Source organism: Schistocerca americana, chromosome X (assembly GCF_021461395.2).
Source record: "Schistocerca americana isolate TAMUIC-IGC-003095 chromosome X, iqSchAmer2.1, whole genome shotgun sequence".
Lineage (NCBI taxonomy): Eukaryota > Metazoa > Arthropoda > Insecta > Orthoptera > Acrididae > Schistocerca > Schistocerca americana.
Window position 1 is genome coordinate 276,527,395 of NC_060130.1, and position 25,475 is coordinate 276,552,869.

The 25,475-nt window shown below is 39.3% G+C and overlaps 1 protein-coding gene across 1 annotated transcript in view; it reads right to left on the reverse strand.

Moving 5' to 3' along the window:
- Positions 1-18,519: 18,519 nt before the first annotated feature.
- Positions 18,520-25,475, reverse strand: part of LOC124555402 (protein obstructor-E-like) — a 46,843-nt gene continuing 39,887 nt past the window's right edge. Inside the window, exon 5 of the mRNA XM_047129297.1 lies at positions 18,520-19,134. Within this exon, the coding sequence (XP_046985253.1) occupies positions 19,092-19,134 (43 nt within the window). The 3' untranslated portion in view covers positions 18,520-19,091. The remainder of the gene's footprint in view (positions 19,135-25,475) is intronic.

A 25,475-nucleotide genomic window follows, 5' to 3' on the forward strand; every position in this document is an offset into this window, starting at 1 on the left:
CGCTTTCGCGGCGCTTGCCTTGTACTTTCACCAGACTGCCGCAATTATACGCGATCTTGGTTCTTAATGCAGCACCTTGCAGCGCTCGCTGCGGAGCGTATCCAGCCTTCGCTGCTACCGTAAATCACGGAAAACCTGGTCGTGACCATTTATTCACCGATTAAGCCTATCTCTGTTACTATGGTCTGCAATGTAACGTGGTTTGGGTACGGTTTTGCGCAAGCCGTATCATGTTTTCAGTTGAAGATTCAGGAACTTAGCGACATTAATTAAAGAGCAATAGATGCTACCCCTTAATGGAATTGGAAAGTTAGAGAACTTGAAAAGAGAAGTGGCTAGGTTGATGTTACATGTAGTGTGCATTAATGAATTGTGGTGACAGTAGTTCTGGTCACGTGAGTACAGGGTGATCAACACAAAATCAAACTATGTGTAATAATGAATAAGAAATTAGTATTGAGAGTGGGTTACTATGTACAACACAGTAAACGCATTATCATTATCAATACAGACAGAAAGTCAACACTCACCATAATACTAAAACTTGATACTTATACTACCTTCGCAGATGACGAGGACATAAGAGCTCTTCGTCCAGGTCCTGAAGGCCCGAGGGATGTAAACCGGCCGCCGTGTCATTCTCTGCCATGAGGCGTCATGTGGATGCGGTATGGAAGGCCATATGGTCAGTAGACCGCTCTTCCGGCCGTTTTGCCGACTTTCCAGACCTTGGAGCCGCTACTTCTCATTCCAGTAGTTCCTGAGTTGGTATCACGAGACTGAATCCATCCCGTGCCAATCCTCCCACCAAGGAAAAATCCTTGGCAGTGCCGGGAATGGAATCCGGGGCCTCCGGGTGTCAACCATCCACGCAGACCAGTCAGCTACAGAGGTGGAAGATGAAGAGATACAGGGCGGGTAAAATAAAATAGGTCCGAAAAACGTCTACAAAAAGACTGACGCGGGATTGACTCTTGTTAATGAACATCACACAGGAAATGGCCATTGTTGACGCCTCTGCAGCGCTATGATTGATTAATCAGTCTGTGAGACGCGCATAACGGTTCGGACTGAGGTTTAGCACCAGTAGGGTTTTCAATCTTCTGCTTACGATCTTCTAGTGTGTGTGGATGGTCTGAGTGCACCAGACCCTTCAATTTCTTTCGCAGGTAAAAATCACAGGGAGAGAGATCAGGCGATTGAGGTGGCAAGGAGATTCCGTTGACTCTGCTGATGGTCCTCTCCTCACCCAACATCTCACGCACTGTTGACAAGGTTGTCTAGAAGGAGTGCGCTGTTGTTCCATCTTTGTGAAAATATCCAAACAGTCTTTTCGTAAGTTGATGAACTTACGGATTTTAAAGTTTATGGACGTACAGGTTATCATTAACGATATGGTGAAAGAATAGTGTTAGGATGACGACACCAGACATTGCGCAAGGAAAGTCAATCTTGATGATGATGATGATGATGATGATGTTTGGTTTATGGGGCGCTAAACTACGTGGTCATCAGCTCCCGTACGAAGTCCCAATTTTTACACGGTCCAATCTAGCCACTGTCACAAATGATGATGATGATGATGATGAAATGATGAGGACAACACAGACACCCAGTCCCCGGGAAGGGAAAAGGAATCGAACCCGGCACTCCGTGATCTAGAGGCAGCAACGCTAGCCACTAGACCACGATCTGCGGACACTAACTTGAAATTATACAATAACTCTTCACAGTACTGAATGGGATTTTCCTATATATAATGCCACATGTTCTGAGTGTCCACATACCCTGACATGCTGAATCAGGCCTCATCTAAGGAAATGAAAAACTGAGGAGCCAAAAGTCCTAATTTCGTTTCGCTCAGAAACCGCAGGCAGATCTAAACACCCTAAAGTTCGTCTGGATGCTTTAATACAAGCACACCAGTACATTTGTAATGATACACACGCAGGGCCTATTTGATAACGTTTTGTCACGACCATCTCTTAGTTCCTTCTTCCACAGATAAGCGCCATTGAGACTTCGTCGTAGTTTGTTCCAGACTTTTCTTCACTAGAGAAATGTTTTATTGTGTTCCAACTCTTTTAGATGGTTGCAGTTTTGTTTCGCTGCAGACCCCGTTCCACGCCGTTTTCCTATTGTACTTTGCATTGCAAATTTTTCTGTAGGTTTTCCCTGAAGACTTTCGTTCTTAAACACTTGTGCAACAGTTTCGCATGCCTTTTTCACTTGCTGTGCTTTGCATAACACTCGACAACGAATACGCGCAGCTCTTTGGTGAGCACCATTTTGTGTTGCATTCAACCAGTCACTAAACACGTCTGCTTCTGTCATTCACTCAGACATGATGATACCGAGAAGTACTCAGGGCGCAGCATACAGGGGACATACGATCATGCTCAAAAGTATCCGAACGACATGAATAACATTCCACCTGATGTGCATGCAAACCACATAACTTTAACTTCCCTTCAGATCGTCTCAATACTTTTCGGTACAGTGTTTTGACTATAAAAAATGGTTATCACAAGAGACCACTAGAGAACACAGTTCCGTATGGCAATAATTCCAGATTTAATCAAATAAGACGACTCTAGAAATATCAATAAGCAACTCATTAGAGACGATAATACTTTTACAGCTTGTAAACTCAAATCTATTTCAAAAAGTGACTTTCTAAAGTGTTGCCTATCTCATCAGTACCTGAAAAAACTAATGCTCCAAACACAACCACAAAAATAATTCCGTAATACTTTCCCAACCTAAATGTTTTGCCAATAAGAGATTTTTCAACAATATCTAGACTCCAGAAGTTCGGTGATAATTCGAACTATTCTTTCTCTCTAAAATGTTTCCAAAGCACTATCAACGGTCGTTTGCATAAACTGGTAAATAAATCAACCAGCCAGAAAATCTCGATTAATAGCGTCAAGTGCTCTATGGGAACCTCACTATCAACGTCGTATCACTACTAATTTCGCTGTATTCATGATGGCACGTGGACCTATATACCCGAAAGTCATCTATTGCCATCATAACCTAACACAAAATATCAGTAAAATCATGAGCAGCTAGTTGTACTTGTTTTAACATTAAAAGACATAACCAACTGTTTTGTTATGGATGTGAATTGAAATACAGTATTTTTAGGGAATTCAAACAAAGCAAAGCTTTCGCGCCTGTCCGAGACTTGAACATAGGCCTGAGCTTCATTGTTGACTGGCCATAAAGAGACGTGACGTAGATTACTTTTAATTAGATACAGCCAGTAAATCTGAGTCTGAATTTTCGTTACGAAAGTCTTTTTACTGGATCGGGACTCATTTTCAGTATCTATTGTATCTGTTCACTAACCACAAAAGATGCTGAACATGACTTAAATTACAGGTAACAAACTTCAAACGACGAGACGTAACGTTTTGTGTTCGACGGTGAGTCGAACCTAGCGCCTAATGAGATTGTTAAAAAAACGCAATTAAATGTTTTATATCGAATTTTTTTAGCGTAGCGAGATGTTTGAACCTGAAATGACGAGATAAATGCATAATTTTTGTCTTCTCGGGATTCATACCTGGCACCTATTGCCGTTGTAATGGGCGTTAGATATAGGTTCCATTCACTAGTAACGAGATGTGCGTGTGTTTGAACAAGAGATAACGTGACTGAAAGTTCAGTGCTGACTGGGAAAAGAACCCCGCACACGTCGTCATTGACTACACACGAAGAGACGTTAATTATCGAATTCTTTTTCACCAGCAGCTAGGAATAGCATATATGGATCTGAAATGATTTGACAAGAAATTCTGTGTCTTGCTGGGAATCGCAGCCGTCCGATATCGTTATTGTTGACAACGAATGAAGACACGATAAAGATCAAAATTATTTAAGACCAGCAGTTAGGGGTGCTCATGCTAGGGTTGAAAAGTTAAGAAGAACATTTTTGTGCTGCACCAGGGTTCGAAACCAGACATATGCCTAACGTGGTGACTATGCGGTCGTCGGACGGGGTTGGTTGGAATATTGAGCAGACAAGGAATTAGTGAAACTGTCATGCCCCTACCTAACCTCTAGTTGGTAGCGAAGGGACAACACCATTATTGTGTATCCGGAACCACGATGAAATCTCACGTTCTTCATGGAGCACAACCAGAGGTGTACAGATCTTTCTGTGACAATTAAAAACTTTTTCCTGAAGTGGGAATTGAGGGCATATCCTATGTGTACAAATGGCTCTGAGCACTATGGGACTTAACATCTATGGTCATCAGTCCCCTAGAACTTAGAACTACTTAAACCTAACTAACCTAAGGACATCACACAACACCCAGTCACCACGAGGCAGAGAAAATCCCTGACCCCGCCGGGAATCGAACCCGGGAACCCGGGCGTGGGAAGCGAGAACGCTACCGCACGACCACGAGCTTCGGACTATATGGACAAACTCAGCATCAGTCCACCACAGCACAGAGCTCCATAAGTGATGCAGCATAATTTTGTCACAATGCAGATGCGAATCACTGGATGACAGTTCTGAGTCCCTGACACTCTGCACTGGATTTCAGCCTGTTCAATATATTCGCTCCCTTGTTTCATTTAACCGCCATTAACCAGTGGCCTCGGTTACCAAATCCGTACATACGATTTGATTTTCCAATCATTGAAATAAAATCACATAACTGCTGTGTACACAAACAGACGGCACTGTAAAATGCGGGAAGCTTTGTTGCAATTGTAGCTACTCTGCTGCGCTATCTGTTCGTGGATAACCTGCAAAGTGCAAAATATGCGCTGTGTTACTGAACCCGATTTTTCTGTAATTTAGGAAGCCGCGTCAGGTCTATCTACTAGCAGTGTCAATCTCTTGGAAGCTCAGAGGTAATACCCTCCATTTTCTAACCCGCTAGGAGTAGCGAAGCCTTGGGAAAAAGTTTGCCAGAAAGAACTCGTGGCTGCCTGTCCTGATCAGAACCATTTCTTCGGCAGCAGGCTAAGGGTAACTGATGCTAGCCGGCCGATGTGGCCGAGCGGTTCTAGGCGCTTCAGTCCGGAACCGCGCGACTGCTACGGTCGCAGGTTGGAATCCTGCCTCGGGCATGGATGTGTGTGATGTCCTTAGGTTAGTTAGGTTTAAGTAGTTCTAAGTTCTAGGGCACTGATGACCTCAGATGTTAAGTCCCATAGTGCTCAGAGCCATTTGAACCAGTCCTTTTTGCCTAGTCTATGTGTTTCGACTAATTTTCCTTCCTATCCGTTTCCTATTATCGAACTCCAGTACCCCATCACAATTAAATTTTCGTTTCCTGCTCAGAGCCATTTTTGACTGATGCTAGCAGGCTCAGATGCCGTGGTCGCGACGCATCGTGCCTTCAGACTTTGATCTATGAAGGTAGTCACTGCACTCACATCGGCAAGCATAAGTTTATTTAACATGGTAGACTGGTTTTCGGCGTGAAATATGTTGTATAAGCAGAGTGTACACCATGCAGTAACAACAGTGTTATGCTCATGCAGCATAAGACGTGAGGGGCAGAACGTATGTAATCTGAAATTGTGAGCAAAATTTATCCGTAAATAGGGAATTTTTGCATACATTCGTGACGATTTCATCTGGTACTTGGGCTACAGGTAAGTGTATTTACCAATGGTAATTTTTTATTTCAGCTTCTAGTATTGCGTATTTGAAGGTTATGAGTAGAGTTGTTTATTGGCCAAAAACACAGCGTTAAGTGGAAGAAAGTTTGACACTTGAAACGTTTCATTCTCATTGGATTTAGTGCAGGTGTGAAGACAGTGGAGGAAGATCGAACATTTGTGCCTTGTATGAGGTGAGTGCTACCGAAGAAATCGCGTCAGAAAATAGTTTTCTCTCTTCATGTAGGATCGTTGAGCATGAATTATTCACCATATTCAGGAAACCCAACAGCTGCAGCTCTGTCACGTAAGAGATAAAATGCTAAAACCCTATGAAACTTTAACCCAGACCAAATACAGCACTAGAAATGACGGCGTAACGAGGATTCCACGGGCCTAGCAAACAACTACAGAGCTCTGTACTCCTCATTTTCGTAGTGAATGGTAAGACAGGTAATTTTCAATGATAAATATGAACTCAGTTGTAGTTTCTGCTTGGAGTGACCTTCCTGGACTAAAAGCATGCATTTGATAGTTAAATACACATCATAAATGAAATTTATTCGAAATATTTCAGTGAAATACCGGGAAAATATTAAATGAAGTTAGCAGGATAAAACTGTGTGACTCCAGAAAGTAGCTCGACTATCACAGTTTTACCAGACATATCCTATAATGTTGTCAAGTCCAGGAAGAAATAGGTTTCCACAACATATGTTTTCCTTGAGAGGCCTAGCAATCCAGGAGTGAGGATTGAGCTTCAAAGACGCAGCAGAAAGTCACCAAGTTGACAGATTCCTGAAATACCTCATGTATGAGCAAAGATGTATAATTTATCCGAAACTCTATAAATTAAGAGCAGGAGAAATTAAATGGACGGCCCTCCTCGCTATAGCTGTCATTATTTTGCTTTTGTTTTAGTCTCCCTGTTATCAGAGAACTATCGAGAAGTAATTTTTACAGTAGACTGCTACGGGAATTGTAAATAAGAAAATACCTGATCATTTTAATGAAGGACTTAATGACAGAAAAATCTTTAATAAAAAATGAAAAAAACTTGATTTGGTGGCGTTTACTCACCATGCCCTAGTGCAAAATGTGAGGTTACTAATGTGACGGTATAAATGGGCAGATTATTTGAACTATGTCTTTTTTACTGCAAGAAGGTCATTTTACCTGTAAAGTACAATAATTTCTCTCATCTTTCATGTTATGAGCACTGTATTACTGTTTCTGCCTTAATTGCAACTGTAACAGTGAGATAATGTTCTCGCTATCGGTGCATCACTAGCTAGGTGACACCGCGCTAGTTTGCTGATGTGAATACCGTTGTCGCCAGAGAGCTGAGTATCGCTCGAAAAGTGGTATATGTAAAGTCTTTTTTTCCCTTCTCAAATGTAACTGAAAAGGGCCACAATGAAATTCAGTAACGCATTCTCAATAAAATCTCTGAGATCGTCCTGCAGGTTTTGTATAGACTGAAGAGGCAACATCTGATAATTGTCAGCTGAATGATGGAATTCGCCAAACTTCTTCAGTTATTGCTACAGTATTATTTCTGTTATTGTTTTTTATTCGTATCTTTTATGTCGTTTATTTTCACTATGTTTTCAATGGTGGGTTGGAAAGATGGAAACACTGAATGTTCGCCACATGCAGTTTTCAAAAATGGTTCATATGGCTCTGGGCACTGTGGGACTTAACACCTGAGGTCATCAGTCCCCTAGTACTTAGAACTACTTAAACCTAACTAACCTAAGGACATTACACACACCCATGCCCGAGGATGGATTAGAACCTGTACCGGCCGGTGTGGCCGAGCGGTTCTAGGCGCTTCAGTCTGGAACCACGCTACCGCTATGGTCACAGGTTCGAATCCTGCCTGGGGCATGGATGTGTGTGATGTCCTTAGGCTAGTTAGGTTTAAGTAGTTCTAAGTTCTAGGGGACTGATGACCTCAGATGTTAAGTCCCATAGTGCTCAGAGCCATTTGAACCATTTTGATTCGAACCTGCGACCGTAGCGGCCGCGCGGATCCAGACTGAAGCTCCTAGAACCGCTCTGCCACAGAGTCCGGCTGCAATATCATCCTCTGCCTTTGATGTTCTCCTTTCAGAGTGAAAGGAGAACACCAAGTCATAAAAACTGGCAATAGGAAGCCCATGTTCTGGGTATGAATGTACATTTTTTCCTACTGATTTATCACTATGGCGAAAACACAGTTCATCTCGGGGCAAGCTACCCAACTATAGAATTTTTAGATGTGCTAAAGCTACCAGGAAGCTACGAATTCACCGTCCTGATTAACGTAAAATTTTTTCTGTTGTTTCATTTGGTAATTCCACTGAATTAAGCGAAAATAGCGGAAAGTGTTTCTTGACGCTAGGATTTTTATGCAGTTATTAAAGTATGGAAATATTTAATTACTTAATACTTATTGCTTTTGAGACAAAATTCCAGAGTTATCGGCTAACAGTTACTTATGTGACGCATGATACTGAAAACATTTCATAAGTGCCCTGCCAACCACAACCCACGTTATCGTGTGAGTAGCCATGGTTGATTGATTTGGAAATTCAGAGTTACTTTGTAAAATTTCATCTACAAGCCTACAGGAACGAGTTTGTGAAGGAGGTATTCTTCTTGATCAGTCTATTATTCGCAGTTGGAAAACGGTTTGTCTTGACAACGGAACGATCTGCGAGCTAGAAGCAGCTGGGTGCATCCATTTGTATACAACCATTAATGATAAGATGCTACTTTTTTCGCCTCTCCTCTAGTTGATGTAAGGAGTTCCCATGATATCAAGTGCACCATTCTAATATTCACAATGAAAGAGTTCTAGGGTAGTGCTTTCAGAGGGAAAGACCCAGGGGTGCTACAATATGCCAATAAATCTGTAGCTACTGCGCTGACTGGCGAAAATGCATACATCATTAACACTTGAGATCCAATGTTTCTGTGTGGGCGAACATAATTTATAAGAGAGGAGGTTAGGATGTATGGTGTAGTGGGGGTCTATGTGATATATGACGGTGTGACAGTTTGTTACTCTTGTTTATGACTTCCAAACTAAGGCCACTGTCTCCTACGAAGAAATTAAATCATCTCGATACCAGATTTTAAACTGCAACACATTTTCAGGCTCAGATGTGGATTCTGACTCATAATTTATTATTTCTGAAATGAAGATTAAATATGAAGAAATGGCACAAACATAAGAAATTACAGACTTGGATAAAATGAAGAAACGGAGGTTGCTTAAAGTTTCAGAGGAAACAATAGACAACGACTGACAGAACCAGGCAAGACCAATGCAGCTGATGACAGATGGGCAGCTTTCAGAGATGAAATAATGAAGGCAGCAGAGGTACAACTAGGCAAAAGTATATAGCTCCCTGCACACAAGATAATAAATTTAACTGATGAAAGGCGAACCACTTGGTACGCAAGGTATGTGAGGAAGGCAAATGTCATAATTCCAATTCCGAAGAAGACACATGCTGACAGATATGAATATTACTGAACCATTATTTTAGTAGCTCATGGTTGAAAACTCTAACATGAATCAGTTTTAGAAGAAGGAAAGAGTGGTAGAACCCATTCATGGGGAAAATCAGTTTAAGAAAAAAAAGTAGAAAGCCACGAGGCATTACTGACTATGCGACTTATCTTAAAAGACTGATCGAGAAAGTCAAACGTACTTTTATGGCATTTATAAATTTAGAGAAAACTTTTGACCATTTTGACTGGAATACAATTTTTGAAAATTTTAAGGCAGCAAGGGATAAATAAAATACAAAAAGCCAAATATTATTTATAACTAGTAAACAGGGTGTCCTATTTATCTTGACCACCCTAAATAACTGCTTGTCTAGATGCAAATTACAAAATGTTTCAAATGTTCTTCAGCCGTCAGGGGGACACCAATCAGCATGATTGCCTTCGTTGTAGTTATTTTTTTTTTTACAAAGATATGAACAGCGGTATGACTTTTTTTTAAATGGCACCCTGCATTTTTTATTCGGTAGTTCATTTCCTCTCTCGGTCACAACGGCTGGCCATATCTTTGTAAGAAATAAAGCTACAACGAAGAAAATTACGCTGATTGATGTCCCCCTGACGGCTAAAGAACATTTGCTTGAAACATTTTGTAATTTGCATCAGGACAAACAGTTATTTTGGGTGGTCAAGATAAATGGGACACCCTGTATAAACCAGACAGTAGTTATGTTATCGAAGAAATGAAATGGAGTCAATCATCGAGAAGGGAGTGAGGCAGTTGTAGCTTATCCCTTATGTTATTCACTATGCACATTTAGCAAGCAGTAAAGGAAACTAAAGACGAATTTGGAAAAGAAATGAAATGGACGATATACATACTTTAGGGTTTGTCTATAACACTGCAATTCTGACAGACACGGCGTAGGACCTGGAGAGTTTTTTGAGGGGAATGGATCATATTTAAGACAAACACTAAAGAAAGATAATGGAATGTAGTCGAATTAAATCAGGAGATGCAGAGACAATTAGGGTAAGAAATGAGGCACTAAGAGTGGTAGAAATGTTTTGCTATTTGCGTAGCAAAATAACTGACGATGGACGAAGTGAAGACCATGTTCAGTGCGGACTGGCAATGGCAAGAAAAGTGTTTCTGAAAAAGATAACTTTACTATCGTCGAATTAAGTGTTAGGAATTATTTGCTGAAGATATTTGTGTAGACTTAACTTGTACAGACGTGGAACGTGGACGACAAACAATTCACGCAAAGGAGAACAGAAACTTTTGATATGTGGTTCTACGGATGAAATCTGAAAATTAGATGGAAAACTCGGGTTGCTAATGAGGAGATGCTTAATCCAATTGCAGAGAAAAGCAATTTGTGGTACAACTTTATGAAAAGACGTGATCGTTTGGCAACGAGGAATAGTTAATTCTGTAATGGAGTAAACTCTGCCGAGGGTTGGTAAAAATTGTAGAGGGGACCATAGATTGACTACAGTCAGCGGGTTCAAATGGAGCTAGTTAGCAGAAGTAAGGAGGGGGTCAGGAGGGGTGAAGAAGCTTGCGCAGGTAGAGCTGCATCAAACAAGGTTTCGGACTCAAAACCACAACAACAACACTAAGTACTTGAACTGTTATAATACGAGTATAATCTGTAAATACTGCCTGAATAAGTTTACAAAAATATGACTATATCGCACACCATGTTGGAAATTCACATTCAAAGAAGTAATCTCATTGAGTGTAAGAAATCAATTAATGCCGTTCTTGATAGATGTGTAAGATGCACCATCTATAGATTTTTTTAGGAGCTCTTGGCAATATATTTGTTTTTAACAAAGTCCCCTCTGTAGTTCTGTACAGCGAGCACATATTTCATAAGGCTGTGTGTCACATTATGATCTTGTAGCAATGGAATTATTCTAATATTCGAAATTTCATTTCATATAAGTAATAGGGTCATGGCCACAAATTTGTTAATTATTAAATCAGGAAGAAATTTTGCGACTCCATTGTTACACGAACTTTTGGACTTTACAGCCTTAAGTGTATAGAATTCCAATTCTGTCATAATTATTGTGTGGCAGAGACGTTAGCTGCCATTGACGGACAACTGAATACAATGCTACAGAATATTTGCACTTGAATGCAACCAAAGTTTGTGTTTTGTAAAGGAATTCAAAATATTCCAGTGCCACGGGACAAAATTTTACAATTACAGCAAGATATTTTTGTTATCGCATTGCTTGATGATGGGATAAATTTTGTTGATTTGTTATAAAACATCTTTTATAAATTCCGAGGTATATCAAATCCATTTTAGTAGAACATTTTATCCACAGGTACCATTAAAAGTCATTAAACCCTTTGTACCCGAACATTTGGTGCTCGTCAAAAGCAGCTTTCAGTTTATTTCATTTGAAACAATGTGTTTCATTGCCAGTATTCTTAGGATTCGAAGTGAAAAAAAATTACTATTGAATTTAAAATCTGCAGTATATGTGCTAAGGAAAGCGTAGTAATTTGTTTCGTAACGAAGCTCCAGCCCGGAAATATACTTTTTACCGTATGTACATGACATCTGTAACGAGCTAATTACAGATTTATCTAGCGGCTGTGAAAGGACTACTATTGGCAGCTGAAACAACAGACTAAGACTCTTTCAAAACGGGTGAGAGTCTAAATTCTAAATTCACTTCTGCTCTAAATTATTTCCTTGCATTATTGTTTTGTTTCTCTATGGCGTACACTCGTATAGTCTTATTCTGTGTTTGTGTTGTTATCTCCAAATTACCTATAGAAGCATGTAGCCCCAGCACCAAATACATGTAAGGCACTGGGATACTGTGACAATAATCGAAGGATTATCGTGCTAAAGGGGCTAAGTAACAAAGTGTACTTTCTGAGTTATTCAGAGTAAACTTTATTCAAATTAAAAGAGCATAAGTATGCGCTATCTTCAAATTAACACTAGCTTATTGACTTAACGAAAGTAGGTTATCACTTGGCATGATCCACAAAAACCGATAAACGCTGACTTTTGTAAATAAATTTGCACTGAAATACTAAATGGGCTAAGTCCACCAAACAAGTTTTGTAATATTTTTATCTCTTGCAATCATTTTACTGTTCAATCTGGGAACAGTTCACTATAGAACTCTTTGAGCACCTCAGGTACGTATTCCATCACACATTTGAGGTCTCTTTTCTTCTCTGAATACAACTTTTTTGCACCAATTACCTCACTGAATGTGATGGTTTCGAAATTTTTACTTTTTTATCATTCTTGTGATTTCTCAACCCACTATTTCATCAAATGTCTTTTTTCAACCGAATTACGCTAGGCGTGCTGCTTTTAATCCATGAGGTAGAAATTATATGTACCTTAGTTATACTGATAATCATATCAGCTGCTTGCTGAAAGTCCACACAGTAAGTGTCTCTCGTCTGAACAACTGTGAATGGTTGCTAATTACGAGCTGTTGCTATTGCGTTCATTACGTCATCAGCTTTTCTGTTATCGTACTTCCCTTTGCTAAATTATTCTTTCTGTTTTCACTATTCGTTGTCCCGACAGTGAAGAGACCCAGGAGACAGGCTACAAAACGGCAGGAACAAGCAGACTATAGCCATTTCATGTAACACATTCTCCACTTACCCCATTCAGCACGAACAAGTCATAAGAGTTACCTCTCATGTCACACTCTGGCCTTCGTAGCACATAAAATAGACATTACTGGAGACAGTTCGTTTAATACATAAAAGTCCTGTTCACATACGACCTAACGAAGTAGACAAAACAATGTATTCAAAAAATGGTTCAAATGGCTCTGAGCACTATGGGACTTAACAGCTGTGGTCATCAGTCCCCTAGAACTTAGAACTACTTAAACCTAACTAACCTAAGGACATCACACACATCCATGCCCGAGGCAGGATTCGAACCTGCAACCGTAGCAGTCGCGCGGATCCGGACTGCGCGCCTAGAACCGCGAGACCACCGCGGCCGGCAACAATGTATTCAAAACGGGCACTTAGCTCGTTGAGCATATTAACTGAAGCGCGAATGATTTTCACCCAGTAAATTACCCACTTTCCGTTTCCAGATTGATAGGGGTAGCCCAGTGAAGACTTCCTCATCCGGTATAAATAAGCTGCGAAGCAAATAATTCAAACTTTCATGATCAGGAGATTGAAACGATAGATTCAAAAAAATCAGGTCTAACTGCACTGCTTCATCACAGAAAGAATAATCGCGTCTCGGAGAAAGTACACGGGTCTTTGTGGTTTTCCGCATCCCAAGTGACACTTCTGTTGCCTTCTGACGCTCCAAGGAATGGGGAGAGTTTACCGATAAGAACATAGTTTAATAAATTCAGCAACACTCGTTCTCTCGTTACAAAACATACAAGTACATTCACCCGGAAACACCCTCTGAGAAAAAGTGAACTTTACTCTGCAGCATGATTACGCCAGCCTGTACCAGTAACGAGCAGAGTCAGATACGTCTGCCAGTCGGGGAGAATATATCCATATCGTATCGTTTCTCTCTCTGGATAGTGGTTCTGTAAGGCACATTTGATCTGAAAACCTATGTAAGTAACCTAACTCATTATCTGTTTCCAAAAATAAAACTTTATTTCCAATATCAGAAAAATGTATTTTCTCTCCGTAAACTATATATATTAGATTCATAAACGGAAAGAAAACTGAGAAGTTGAGATATTCTTGTATTGGCATGCGAATCCTTAAGAGATCATTTCATATATCTTGGGCGTATTAACAGATGTCTGAAAGATAAGTTAATATGCTATACTAAGGTTATGCGTGATAATACGTGCTCAGGACAGTCGTTAAGTAATAGCACCAAAGTAAAACGAACACTGTCAATACCTATATTTCAAGAAAATTGTTGAAAAATCATGGTTGCACAAAGCTGTATTAATCAGTTTATTGCACAACCAGTTTCAGTCACTAACAGACTCTTTTTCAGGTACAGTGGGATTAATGTGTGAGAACCTAGAATCACTATCGAGCAACATGTCAGAAACAAACACCTTCATTAAACTATAAATCAGTAGCACATATAGCATACAGTAAATCTGAGTAAAAGCACATAACAGTACTCATATGGTCTGTTTACGGCTGAGACTGGTTGTGTGATAAATCGATTAAAACAGCTTGTGTCCATCCATGATTGTTCAACAGCTTTTGCACTGTGTAAATCATCGCTTTGTCAAAACAATGTAGCCAAATTTAACTTCGCTTAAAAAGGTTCATGGTCTCTACAGTAGCATCGATGATGTTCATAGTAAGATGACATCGTTTTATACTTGAAAAATGCAATAGAAGACCATCAGCGGTATCGTTTTCGTTATGAACCACGGTTTTACCATGTGATTATCAAACAAAAGAATCCAAAGAACTGGAGTAGTAGAAACAGGGTTTCTAATTTTCTTCCCGAACATAGATCATTGTATGGCCGAGTGGCAGGTAGCAAATCGTATGGCAACGGCACGACAGCTCTCAGAACTGTAGAATACATGTCTCCTCTTACATCAAAATGCCTAACCTATAAAAGGGTAAATTTTGGCGAGCAAAAGCATAACAGTATTATTATAAGGGTCCCCATCAATCCTATATTTCAATATTCCCTTATTTTTGTCCCTCCACACCAAGAAAATAACATGTAATTATGCATGTGATTCCACAGTGTATCATAATTATTCTACAAACAACTGTTCAGAAGTTTTTAAAAATGGAGAAATGTGTTACTGATAACGAATAAGTTTGAAGAACACACCTGAAATAAGGGCTTTTAGAGCTGTGTTATAATTCCATCACATAGTACTTGGTTGAGTGAATTAAGCGAACGTTTTATGGATGAGAACGCACAATGATATGAATGTGATGTCAGAATTCAAAACAGTCAACGCAGATGTGTAGATATATATGTTATTGTACGTGAATTAAAGTAAGCTGAAATACACGGAGATTTTAAAATTCTCCTAACTTCCAGTACCAGCAGGGATCAGTGCTGAGATTCGGCCCGTAGCTGCATTTGCCACACCCATAACGGGGTACTTTGTGTGGTAGTAGTTGCAGTGGATCTCGTATAAGTAACGATTGACAAGCAGAAGATTTAGACATTGTGTCTTTCTTCAGTATTTATTATATTTTTCCTACATGTTTGAGAAAGGTTGAAATAAATATGAGTACTGGCCGAAAGTTAGTCACTCCCAGGGGAATCCACACTGATACAGTATAACCCACCTCCCCTAGCCATAAAATGGCATCAATTAGACTAGGAAAAGAGTCCATAAGTTTATTCGCGTACGTCTAGAGTTGCGCTCTACCAAAAATCATGTTCAGCAGTTTTGGTACACAACATAAATGACGCAGTAAATGGCAGGATTACCGATATTATTAGTATCATTAGTAGGGAAAGAAACATAAATGAATTTGTAAGAGAGACACTGGGAGCCGTCGATTTGTCTTTGTTATTTTTTGTTCATTTGGTTGTTTATTTTGCACATAATTAGAATCGCGCATCATTCAGTGTTAGTCCGTTGTGTATTTTACATCCTTATAGGATGTAAATTGAATTTTATAAGTGATAAAACGTAGGTGATCGCGTAACTTCTGTGCCTTTATATAACCAAAACGATTACTTTTGAGCCAACTATAGTTTACATGCACAAACAATATATAATTATTGTTGCTATTTTTTACTCAATACAACGTTCTTCATCATGATCATTGGCAAGAGTTTCCTTTTATTACTGACAAACGTGGAAGTTGTTTATGAAAAGTAGAGATATGTTTTATATAAGTTCGACGAAGTATTGGTTCAAATGGCTCTGAGCGCAATGGGATTTAACTTCTGAGGTCATCAGTCCCCTAGAACTTAGAACTACTTAAGCCTAACTAAGCTAAGGACATCACACACATCCATGCCCGAGGCAGGATACGAACCTGCGACCGTAGCGGTGGTGCGGTTCCAGACTGTAGCGCCTATAACCGCTTGGCCACTCTGGGCGGCGACGAAGAATTGAAGCGATGTTTGATGTAATTCTGTTTTGTGGGTTTTTTATTTTACCTTTTTGTTGCGTAAGTTGCGTTGGCTTGTGCTATATGAAAAATCTGTAATGTTATCATTATTTTTACCGCAGCATTCCTCTATTTCACTTTACAAATCAACAATTTTCGAACAAAACCGGAATTAAACATCGACAAGTTCAGTTTTGCTATAAATACTGTTTCTTTTTGATTAACAGACAGGAGGATAACTTTGTACAACAAAAATGTTCCGTAGGTTTCGCGGCCCTTTATATATTCTCACCCAGTTTCTAAATGGTTCACCGCTTCCGGTTGTTAGGGGAAGACACTGATTGTCGTACACGTAAAGAAAGCGACAGTTGGAGTGACGCCCAGTGGATATACAACACACCTAACATATAGATAACACAGGTACGACCTTAGCTGACCAAAGCTGCTAGGAAAACTAGCGTAGTCTGCGCTTACTTATGGTAGACTATGGTAGCCTATGGTAGTTTCACAACTCTACGTATGCCACATTGAGCTGAGGCCATTCATTTATGATTAGATCCTGCAGAGTTACCAAATAACGAGGTTACCGACTACTACATTTCACCGTCTTTGGAATTAATTTCGGGTAATTTAACAGGCCAGTCGAGGTGTAACATGGTGCAAGGGTGTTCGACAAACCAAAACCGTTTGTGTGCAGACCTTTGAACGGGTATGTTGTCATCTTCGACGATGAAGGTATCCACATCATACTCATCATGAAAATGTGGAAGAAATGGCAACTTTTACTCACCGAAAACGTTGAAATAAGCGCCCTGATTCATTTTCAAGGTAGCCCGGATGGATATCCATTGGTAGAACGTGACACTCTTCTCCGGATCTTTTACGAGCACTGTTTTGCACCATGTTACATGTCAACTAGTGGCATTCCAGTCCTCGTAGACATGTGGGACAATCTGCATTGATACACCAAAAGATCGGGCAACTTCCCTGTCGAGGTACACTACAGTTTCTTTCAAATATTGTCACCTCTCCGCGAGGACTATATTACCCCGTCTATTCAGTATAACAAATTGGCACGTACACGTCACTTCAGCCATGCCTTACTTCAGCGGCGGACGGTCACATGATCCCCTGCTACCATTTCTATACCGTCTGCAGAGCTACAAAAGGATCATTGTGCTCTTTTAAGGAGTGGCTAATATTATCAGCTGCTGGCTTACTGCTGCAGTAAAAGTAACAATAAATTTCTCTTCATCGTGACAAGAAGTTTTCTGTTCATCTAATGGCAAATCTTGTACATTTCTAAGTGCATAAATCCAGCATTATTAGCAAAGTAAATGTTTTATAAACGCTAAAAGTGGTGTCTTACTTGACATGTCTAGGTAATTTTTTTCCTTCGTGAGAATGCCTTCTTATGATGTCGTTTCGTAATTGCTGCACTTATTTTAACAACGATTATCGGCTTCGCTCTTTACAGAACATCTTCATATCAGTCGCAGTTTGAGAGACATTGTAATAATTGAGTAGTCGCAGATTACCTCCACCTGATAGTATGTCAAGCTTTCAGAATGCATTGTCGGATACCATGTATTCCTATCACATGTAATGTAAAAACCAATACAGAAAGAAATCAGTTCTTGTTATCTATTACTTTAAAATTATGAGTCTTGTTGACGGTAGGTTCTGTGTGTCTTGTAAAAAATTATATTTGAATGTTATTCAGTTGTACCGAAAATATAAAGCAACTGTATAATCAGACTGGTTATTCTTCTTTCACACAAGACTCTACAGTACGTTCGTCAAACAGTGACATGACAGGTATTTATAGTGATCAATCACACTTCACTTATTTTTATTTGTTGGATGAGTATATGTACTAGTGAAATTTGAGGGAAACTTTAGGCAGCACTTAGACTGCTATTATCAAAATAGATATTGTAAACACAATATTCAGATTACAATGGTCCAATAGTGCTAGTGACACCGTTAGTGTACAAAAAACCATTCACTAGTTAGGTGTCCAAACGATGAAAGCTTTCATTTCAAGTATCACTTTAATGACAGATTTGTTTCTTTCTCCAATACTGGTCATATCGTGTTTGTCACACCAATCACATGAGAAGTTGGGGTACGTAATTATCTGCGCTCTTTTATCCGTTGATGTCTATTTTAAATTTGTTCTTTGTTTCTTTTGCATGTCATCAAAAATTACGAATAGACACATAGCTATAGTTATTCGTTTCATCATAACAATAACCTATAACTTTATATTTACTTAGAAATAGTGTCAGGTAAATGAAAAGGGATATGGAAAAGGAATGAAAAGCTGGTAATTTTATGTATTAACGATTTATTTATGTTTTACAATACACTGAAAAACATAATGGAATCCAACATGACTTTACGGTGACAAAAATGAGATGTTAAGGGTAAAGGGAATGTTCTGGATTCAGATTACATGTAGAATGACAGAATATCGACGCGAAGGATCCCTGTGAATAATCAATTTTAAATTATTTTCACTTTGAGTGAACTGAACAACAACAGCCGCAGGCTTAGTAAATTGTTGTGCTTTTCAAAATTATTTGGTCGGTTACAGGAACGGCAGCATGATTCACTGCTCCAGAACAATGACAGCACAATGAATTGTCAGAATGTGATGTCTGTTGCCAATATTCAATAGCGTGAGTAATGTAGAAGAAGAAATGTATATGGGCTTCACTTGTACTTGATTACATTTGCAGTCATTGGCAACGATGTAAAGTATTTGGTAGGATGTTTCAGTTGTGCTGTGGTGATGATTCCTTTCCCTATAACATTTACCACACACATACAGTACCTAACATACAAACTCTGACGTGTCAACGCCAGAATAACCACTCATGCCATCTGCTCTGATAGCAGCTTATTTCCGCGACCTCTTGCCCTCATCAGCGTACCACTTCTCACTGAAACGAAAGAGAATGACATGAAAATATTATTACTGCTACTGTACGTCATGATGGTAAGTACAAAAGATTATCTCATTACTATATTTACTTCAGTAATTCATAAGTATGTCTCCTATGAATAAGGGTTGTAGGTAGCTGATGCTTATTATGGACTGTCAAAAACCGTGCTTAAAAGAACTGATATCTGTATCTTCATTGAACTGCAGCGGAAATAATGACATAAAGCTATTGATAATGAAAATCTTCAGGGAGAGCAGAAAAGCATTTAGATGAAGTTTCTTGGAAGAAGAAGTAAGATCCATTCTGAATAGCAGTTTTCACTAAAGTACTTACTGACTTTACAAAATGTACAAGAAACTCCAGTTTTATAGTTTTATTACATCCCAATAACTATGATTACAAACTCTTCCCGTAGCTTTAACATATACAAGACTTTTGGAATCTTACCCTGACCATTATTGCTGTGGAGAACAGAATACTTATCAACCTTCCACTGAATTATTTTTAGACTTAGAACCTTGAAGAACTGTAAATACTGAGGATGGTTTGATAAGACTCGACGGCTAACTTAAAGATAGGTTTTATTTTACAAGGAATATTTGTAAAGAGAAGATTTGCTCTCCAGCAACATGACGATATTTGTTATTTTAATTCTTGTTAATGTTTGTCAGTGATATAGGGTAACCGTTTCCGTAATTAACGAAAAAGTCATACTTCGTGACATCGTGTCATTAATGCCGATACGAAAAGATGATATCCTCCTGGAAAGTGAACAGTATGTGACTCGAAAATATCTCTTCATGGATAGTTCACTACGTGTCAAGCGCAATTAGTCTAACAAAAAACATTTTCTCTCACTGTTTTGTGTCACAGATAGGAACGCGCGTAATGCTGCAACTTACAGTTTAAGTATAGTATCCTCCCACTTACTGTCCTTCAAATAGTTTTGAAAACATTAACATCAACTTGTTGATGTATCGAGTGTAACAAAACAACGTAATATTTCCGGATTAAATTTGGTTCTCCTCGTTACAGTGGATACACCGTTAGTATGAGAAACATAAGACATTTCTCAACTGATTCGCATTTGTTGTTGTTGTGGTCTTCAGTCCTGTGCAAGCTTCTTCATCTCCCAGTACCTACTGCAACCTACATCCTTCTGAATCTGCTTAGTGTATTCATCTCTTGGTCTCCCTCTACGATTTTTAGCCTCCACGGTGCCCTCCAGTGCTAAATTTGTGATCCCTTGATGCCTCAAAACATGTCCTACCAACCGATCCTTTCTTCCAGTCAAGTTGTGCCACAAACTTCTCTTCTCCCCAATCCTATTCAATACCTCCTCATTAGTTACGTGATCTACCCACCTTATCTTCAGCATTCTTCTGTAGCACCACATTTCGAAAGCTTCTATTCACTTTTTGTCCAAACTAGTTATCGTCCATGTTTCACTTCCATACATGGCTACACTCCATACAAATACTTTCAGAAACGATTTCCTGACACTTAAATCTATGCTCGATGTTAACAAATTTATCTTCTTGAGAAACGCTTCCCTTGCCATTGCCAGTCTACATTTTATATCCTCTCTACTTCGACCATCATCAGTTATTTTACTCCATAAATAGCAAAACTCCTTTACTACTTCAAGTGTCTCATTTCCTAATCTAATTCCCTCAGCATCACCCGACTTAATTTGACTACATTCCATTATCCTCGTTTTGCTTTTGTTGATGTTCAACTTATATCCTCCTCTCAAGACACTGTCCATTCCGTTCAACTGCTTTTCCAAGTCCTTTGCTGTCTCTGACAGAATTACAATGTCATCGGCGAACCTCAAAGTTTTTACTTCTTCTCCATGAATTTTAATACCTACTCCGAACTTTTCTTTTGTTTCCTTTACTGCTTACTCAATATACAGATTGAATAACATCGGGGAGAGGCTACAACCCTGTCTCACTCCTTTCCCAACCACTGCATTTACGGGTATTAAATGTTTCCTATGTCATTGTTTGGGCTATTCGATTGGCATGTTTCGGTATATAGTTGTAACACATGTTCGCAAATGTTTCATGTTAAAAGGCAGAGAGATCTGTGAAAAAAAATCATTTTTTTTTTCAGTCGGACACGAACTTTTCAATTACTTTGTTTATTTTTTTAAAATGATACTACTCTACTACAATTGTGTGGAGCTTCATACAGAAGGGATAGTTGTAGTAGTAAATCACTATGATCATTTCTGTATTGCAGATTTCCTTTAATGAACCTGCCGGGAACAAAGATATGCACACGTCATTAACGTCTGCCCAACTAATCGAATATTAACAGTCTGTCTACCTCTTAAATTCCATTTCAGACAGACTTCAGGCAGTAGTATTTTACAGCTGATGTTTACTGGATACATAGATGCCATTTCTCTTTCTTACCGCGAACTCTAATTTGTAACATGGTCTTGGTCAAAGATTGTTCATCAGAGTAGTTTCTGAGAGCTATGTGGTAAAATGTTTTTAAATCTGTTGCAAACATTCTCTACTGCCCCGCACTTTTACTAGCTAATGGCCATACCCACCACAGGGGTTTGCCGCAGCTAAAGGTGAAACACTGGGTATCACACAAAAATCTGATACCTTGAAAGTTCCAGGTATCATCCAGCAGACGGCAGTTGTCGTAATGTGTCATTAGATGTACTATAATTTTGGGCAACAACATACGACATCCGTGATTCTCAAATAAAAATGTGTTACTAACAGAATAAAGGTCTGTAGGGTCATTTCAGCGATGGAAACTGTTTTTATATAACCATGGGAACATTACAGTACAGCTTTTGGAGCTAAGGAGTAGTGTCAATGAAAGAATTATAGTATAGCACGGATTACCCAGCTGCTGGAACTAAGTGAGTGAACCTCTCTGTACCTGCAATGGAATTCACGGAGAAGGAAAGGAAAGAAGCCAAGGATTATCGTCTCGTAGACGTCGATATCGTTAGAGACAGAGAACCGTCTCAGCCTGGACAAGGGTAATATCTATATCACTTAGGTTTGCAGTGGTGCGAAATTAAACTAGGCTAATACTTCTGGATCCTAATTCATAAAAGAACCTTTGAAAGCGAAGTTCAACATTTCTGAATTTGCTCTGATACAATCAATTTCAGTTCCTATGTCATTCATGATTGTCAGGAGATTAAGAGTGGTGCCTCTGAGATCTTTTACACATGCACAAAAGTTCTCTGGGTTTAGAGAGAGGTATTTCCATAAGATCCTGCTACTGTTGTTGTTAAAGTCTTCAAGCAATGACCTTTCATCTGGAGAGTTGGTGACAATTTGTTCCTCTACAGACTCGTAAAGTCAGCAGACGATCAAAATCAATAGTACTGCAAATGATTTAGACAAGATATATGTGTGGTGTGTTAGGTGGCAACTGACCCTAAATGATGAAAAGTGTGAGATCATCCACACGAGTACTAATAGGAATCTGCAAAATTTCGGTTACACGATAAGTCACACAAATGTAAAGACTGTGAATTCAGCTAAATACGAATGACTTAAACTGTAACCATTACATAGATTATGTTATGGGGAAAGCTAAAAAAGACTGCGATTTATTTGCAGAACACTTAGAAGATGCAACAGCTCTACTTAAGAGACTGTTTACACTACAGTTGTCCGTCCTCTTCTGAAGTATTGCTATGCGATGTGGGATCGACATCAGATAGGTTTGACGGAGGATATCGAAAAATTTCAAAGAAGGGCAGTTCGTTTTGTGTTGTCACTAAATAGTCGAGAGAGTACCACGGATATGATACCCGAATTGGGGTGGCAATCGTTAAAACACAGGAGTTTTTCGTTGCAGCAGGATCTGCTCATGAAATTCCAATCACCAATTTACTCCTCAAAGTGCGAAGATATTTAGTTTTCCCTGACCTGCATAGAGAGAAATGATCATCATAATAAGAGAAACGGTAGAGAAATAACTTGAACGTAATTCGATTGTGAATTGCAAAACAGTCATGTAGATGCATATGTATATGCACATGTACGACGTCAACCAGTAGAACTCTTGCACGTCTGTTATAAATCAAAATTCAGCGCCATTAAAAGTTCATCATAAGTTAATATTCGGTAGTGATTTGAAATTGCAGCCAACTGACGTCCGATGCGAGAGCCCTGAAAGTTAGTCTTTACCACGAAACTCCTGTTTACTATGATGGGATGGGATAAACCGACCAGTTACAACCGGTACCGTTATTTTAGTTCTGAATAACCGTTATTTATTGGTATTTATTTGGTCTCGGTTACAATAGGTGTTATTTATTTTTTACTAATAACCAGGTAAAAAACCAAAATATCAATTAGCCACAGCGAACGCTCTAATATCTCTGGTTTTTAAAAAACTAGCAATTTTTATCCATAAAATTTCCATTGTAAATGGAATGGAAGAATTTCCTATATTTCAGTATTGCTTTATTATAGAAAACGGGAAATGCAATCAGCGTTGTTTTCATAACATTGCCGGCAGAAACAAGCAACAAAGAAATGGTGTAAGGGCTGTTACAGCTTTACTGAAGACAATATTGTACTGTTACCATGTGGCGTCGCATATCGGATGTTACTCGTGTACAAGTAGTGTGTGAGACTTGTCACATCTGACCTACATGGTAATTTTTCCGTGGAGTGAACATAGGGGCGTAGTGTGCGGACGAGAACAAAATGAAGGTTTAAAGGAAAAATATGTCTTTAAAAGCTGAATGATAAAAACGATTATACTGTAATTTTTGTGTTAGTGTTAAATAACTGCATGTATTTTCCGTAAGACCTACTGTAATTGCTGTAAAACGATTAGGAAGTCAGATAACAATCACGCAGTCTAAAAATATAAAATATAAAAGTTTCATCTAGGTCTGGACTCTAACTTTAGAACTCGGGTATTCTAACGCAAAATTCAACCCTCTCCACTAATTGCACAACAAAATTACACAGTACTGAATGAAGTTTCTTGTCACGTGTGTGGTTACAGGGTTACCAAATTGCCCTCATTTGACGGCCATTTTCTTCCAAAAACATGAACGGAACAGACAAAATTGACTGTTCCAAAATTTCGCACCGTTCATGTTCTGTTAGCACGCAAGGAAGTACACTGTGGTAATGGAGAGCGCAAATTTTAGCTCATCCTGTATATTAATAGCGCTATTACTGGTCACATAATTCTTTAGCCACTTAGCGAGTGGTGTTAGTTGCTGTTGTGAACATTTCGCTGATTGTAAATATCTAGTCAGGTCTCGACAATTTTCAGTTCGCTACGAAACTGGGAACTACTCATACTGAAGTTTCCGTGCATTTGAGGGAACATAAAAAAGTAGTGTGCTGTGAAGACGTAAGTAACGAGTCACAATTAGAATCAGGCAACTTATACAAATACCTGTAGTAATAGTGTGTGGAGATACGAAGTTGAACGCTCTCATGTGCTGAGTTCTAGGTTAAGTAAGTCAGAGGCATCAGTTTGCTGGTAAAACACGGGTATGGTTCAAATGGTTCAAATGGCTCTGAGCACTATGGGACTTGACATCTGTGGTCATCAGTCCCCTAGAACTTAGAACTACATAAACCTAACTAACCTAAGGACACATCACACATATCCAGGCCCGAGGCAGGATTTGAACCTGCGACCGTAGCGGTCACGCGGTTCCAGACTGAAGCGCCTAGAACCGCACGGCCACACCGGCCGGCCAACACGGGTATATTTCGAGCTTATCTACGAAACAGATTTCTTACAAAGCAGGCAACTGATGTCCGATGCGATAGCCTTGAAAGTTAGTTTTTACCGTGAATCTCCTGTTTACTATGGTGGGATAGGAAAAACCGACCAGTTAAAACTGATACCGGTATATGATGGAACACGGGTATATTTCAAGGGTATCTACGAAACAGATTTCTTGCAAAGTATTTAAGGGGAAATATTGGAATAATGCTCAATTTTGTGGAATCCATCTATTATTAAGCTAGGAAGAGACGTAGAGTCTATGAAAACAAAAGCAGCGTGGTCACAGATTTATGTTTTCCTCTCTACAGGCGGAAATACTCTGTGAGGGCGGATTGGGAGTCGTACTTGAATAGCTCACACAGTAGAGTATTTGCTCGTGAAAGACAAAGGATCTGGGTTCGAGTCCCCACCAGTGCACAGTTTTAACCTACCAGGAAGTTTCAAATCGGCAGTCCCTCTGCTACAGAGTGAAAATTCATTCTGGAAATAACTGTTTTTTGTACGTTTCCACAGTAATCACTTTTCGGTTTGTATAGCTGTAGTTGTTCAGCTTTGAAAGAATCCACGGTTTCAGGTGGTGTGAC